Raw genomic sequence first — 3,203 nt, forward strand, 5'->3', positions numbered from 1 at the left:
TGTTAGACATTGGTTTGATAAATCATTCAGTCGGGGAAGAACGCCCTGCAAATGAAGACAAGTAAAAAATGTTCAATGACAAAGACGGTTGCCTACCATAATTGATTCCATCCTGTTGACAAATTCTAAAATATATTGAACAATGTAATGAATTATATAAGCATAACCTTATTGGTTAGGTGGTTAAGTTAGGTAAAATATCAACATTACTAATAGGCCTAACAATGTAAGATCAACGTGTTCACGATATAGGCTTTATACCTATTCCTTAACACAATTTTCTTTTCTTTTTTTTGAAATAGGACCTATGAATAGTTCAACAAAAAAAAAGAAATAGGACCTATGAAAGTTTGGCAATCATAAAAGTAGTATAAACATTTTTTTTTTTCAACAAAAAAATATATTTATGCCAACTTCTTTGATTCCAATTTGCCTTTCAATTTCAACCTGATGTAGTTGCGAGGCTGAGATTTTGGACTCCGATAAGAAATTTTTGTCAAGACTCCTTACCAGTCGATACGGCAAATAAAAGTGAAACAATTATTTATAAGAATAAAAAACAGTTTAACCATAATATTTTGACGGTTTTTTTTTTGTTAAGGATATATATATTAGAACAATTAAGCATTCAGGGTAGCATTACAATACATAGACAAAAGAAAATATGGAATACAAGTCCACTCTTTAGATCTTTCCTTTTTGCGAGCCCATTTTGCTAATTTATCCGCCTGAGAGTTCGCTGTTCTCTTGATATGATTGGATTTCACCTGTTGAAGCTCACTCTTTAAGTTTCTTATGTCACGAATATGAACCAAGGATTGCCATTGCACCTGATGCTGGGGGTTCTTCAAATGATTTATCAAGTTAATGTTGTCGCTTTCAATAATGATATGCATGTGATTATGATCTTTCGCCCACTTCAGACCACTGAGAATGGCTAAAGCCTCGCTTTCCTCACTATTTCTAGCTCTGGCAATATTCACATTAGCAAAGACAAATTTGGATCGAGAATCATGTACTATAAAACTTGTACCTATAATCTGTTCCACATTAACAAACGATGCATCCACATTAATTTTAAGGAAAGGATTGAGAGGAGGTTGCCACTTGGCAATAGCCATAGGGGAGGGTTTAACCAGAGTATTATTTACCTTAGGAAAAGTTTTAATGAGATCTAGAATTGTATTGACATTGTATAAGGTTTGCTGAAAGCAGTGATCACAACTGGTTTTCCATATATGCCATAAAATTGTGACGAAATGAATATTATCTGCAGTACTACTAATTTGGTCCGAGTTTTGCCAGGATAGAATCCATTCAGAAAGAGAGGGAATATTTGTCGATATAATATTAAAAAGTGAAACCAAATGTTTTTCGCTAGGGGGCAGTACAAAAGAGCATGCTCAATAGTTTCAATATCTGAACAGTTAGGACAATTAAAAATATCACCAATATACTTACCTATTCGTTGATGAATTGGAAGCGCTTTAGTGCAAATTTTCCAAATGAAGAGCTTAATGCGGGGGATGGTGGGAATAGACCAAATAAAATTCCAATTTACTTCCTCAAGAGGAGAAGATTGGTTTATAGAGCTCAGATACTGATACATGGATCAGACCGAATGATTTCCCGATTGTGTTAAGTTCCATTTCATTTTATCGGTTCCTTCGGGTTGAATAGGAATAGCTTTAATGAGGTTGCTTATGGCGTCAGTGAAGTTTTGTCTCAGAATACTTCATAATATTTTGACGGTGATCATATAAAAAAAGTAGTAGTCATGTATTCATGGAGGCATTAATTGTAGTGCCCCTATTAAATTTGCCGGGTTGCCTATAGTAGTAGCTCTTGTAACCAACTAAAACCCTACTCCCTTCTCTTGGTTTCTTTATTTCTTCTTTCCCTTCTGGAGTGTAGGTGCGAAATAGTGCGAGAGAGAGAGAGAGGGATTTTAGTTCTAGAGAGAGAAATTTAGGGCAAAGGAAGGAGAAGAAGAAGGGATCTAACTTGGTGATTTTTCTTTGTTGTTCTTGGTGTGGGGGCTTGCATTGCTTTGGTTAAGGTAGATTTCTATCTCTCTAGGGCTTGAATAGCCAGTTTTATAGAAAACCTAGACAAATTAGATAACACTACAAACCCTAGATTTTAGTATTACTTGAACATAGTTTAGGGTTCTTGACACAAATGTATATATTAGAAGTAGTAGATCCTTCATTTCTACAAACTCATTTTTAGGTCACTTTGAAATTCCATCTATGTGTGTTAGGTTTTGTAGGATATTTTGCCCTAATGACATACTTGATGAACCATACAATCTATATTAACATTGGGCCGACCCTACCACCTTTGAGGTCCAAAGCCATTTAAAAATTTGGGGCCCTTAATATAACTTCATTCAATAAGTTTATAAAAATTATGAAGAAAATGACCATGTGGTGACTTGAAGCTTGGTCAATAGGGTCACCAGTAATGGTAGACCAATCTACCAACTCTTCTTTCATGCTTACTATTACGAAGAACGGGAGAAATAATAAAATAGCTTGTAAAAACTCAATAGGGGGCCTTTAGAAATTGGGGGCCCAAAGCCACCACTCTGGGCCGCCCCTGTTTTCATGCTATATTCATGTATTACAATGATATTTAGGGCTAAACCTCTTTATTTGCCATGATTTTAGTATATAACTCTTATAATTAGATGCCTCTCACTATTGGACAATACCCTTTATGTAGATACATGGATATGTGCTAGTAGTCAACATGATATTAGAATTTTAGGCTATTGTTATACATCAATTCATTAACTTGCAAAACGTTATAGATATAAAACTCGTATGTCGTAATATACTAACGAATATGATTTTGATTTATGTATGTTGTGGTGTGATGCTATTATATGTGTGTGATATGATGGAGTTGGTGGAGGGTTGTGGGAGTTTTGTGGTTGGTTCGACCTTCTCTACCGGATGTGATATAGGTATGGAGCGTATGGGGTCGGCGCTAACACAAGGTTAATCTTGTGGACCACACTCTTATACAACGTGGATACCAACTTGTCATATCGCTTTTGATTGTTTATTACAAATGGTGTGATGTTATTATGTATGTGTGACGTGATGGAGTTGGTGAAGGGTTGTAGGAGTTTTGTGGTTGGTTCGACCCTCTCTACTGGATGCAATATAGGTATGGAGCGTATGGAGTCGGTGCTA

The 3,203-nt window shown here is 35.6% G+C and overlaps 1 protein-coding gene across 1 annotated transcript; it reads right to left on the minus strand.

Annotated features, from left to right (window-relative positions):
* Window positions 1–620: 620 nt before the first annotated feature.
* On the minus strand, window positions 621–1,121 carry LOC147549508 (uncharacterized). Its single transcript, XM_086668314.1, has one exon. It carries the CDS (start codon window positions 1,119–1,121, stop codon window positions 621–623), a length of 501 nt encoding a protein of 166 aa, XP_086524440.1.
* Between the last annotated feature and the right edge of the window lie 2,082 nt (window positions 1,122–3,203).

The sequence above is a fragment of the Eschscholzia californica genome, unplaced genomic scaffold, assembly GCF_041429995.1.
Source record: "Eschscholzia californica isolate CP2 unplaced genomic scaffold, dmEscCali1.0.p SCAF_3, whole genome shotgun sequence".
In the NCBI taxonomy this organism is placed as follows: Eukaryota; Viridiplantae; Streptophyta; class Magnoliopsida; order Ranunculales; family Papaveraceae; genus Eschscholzia; species Eschscholzia californica.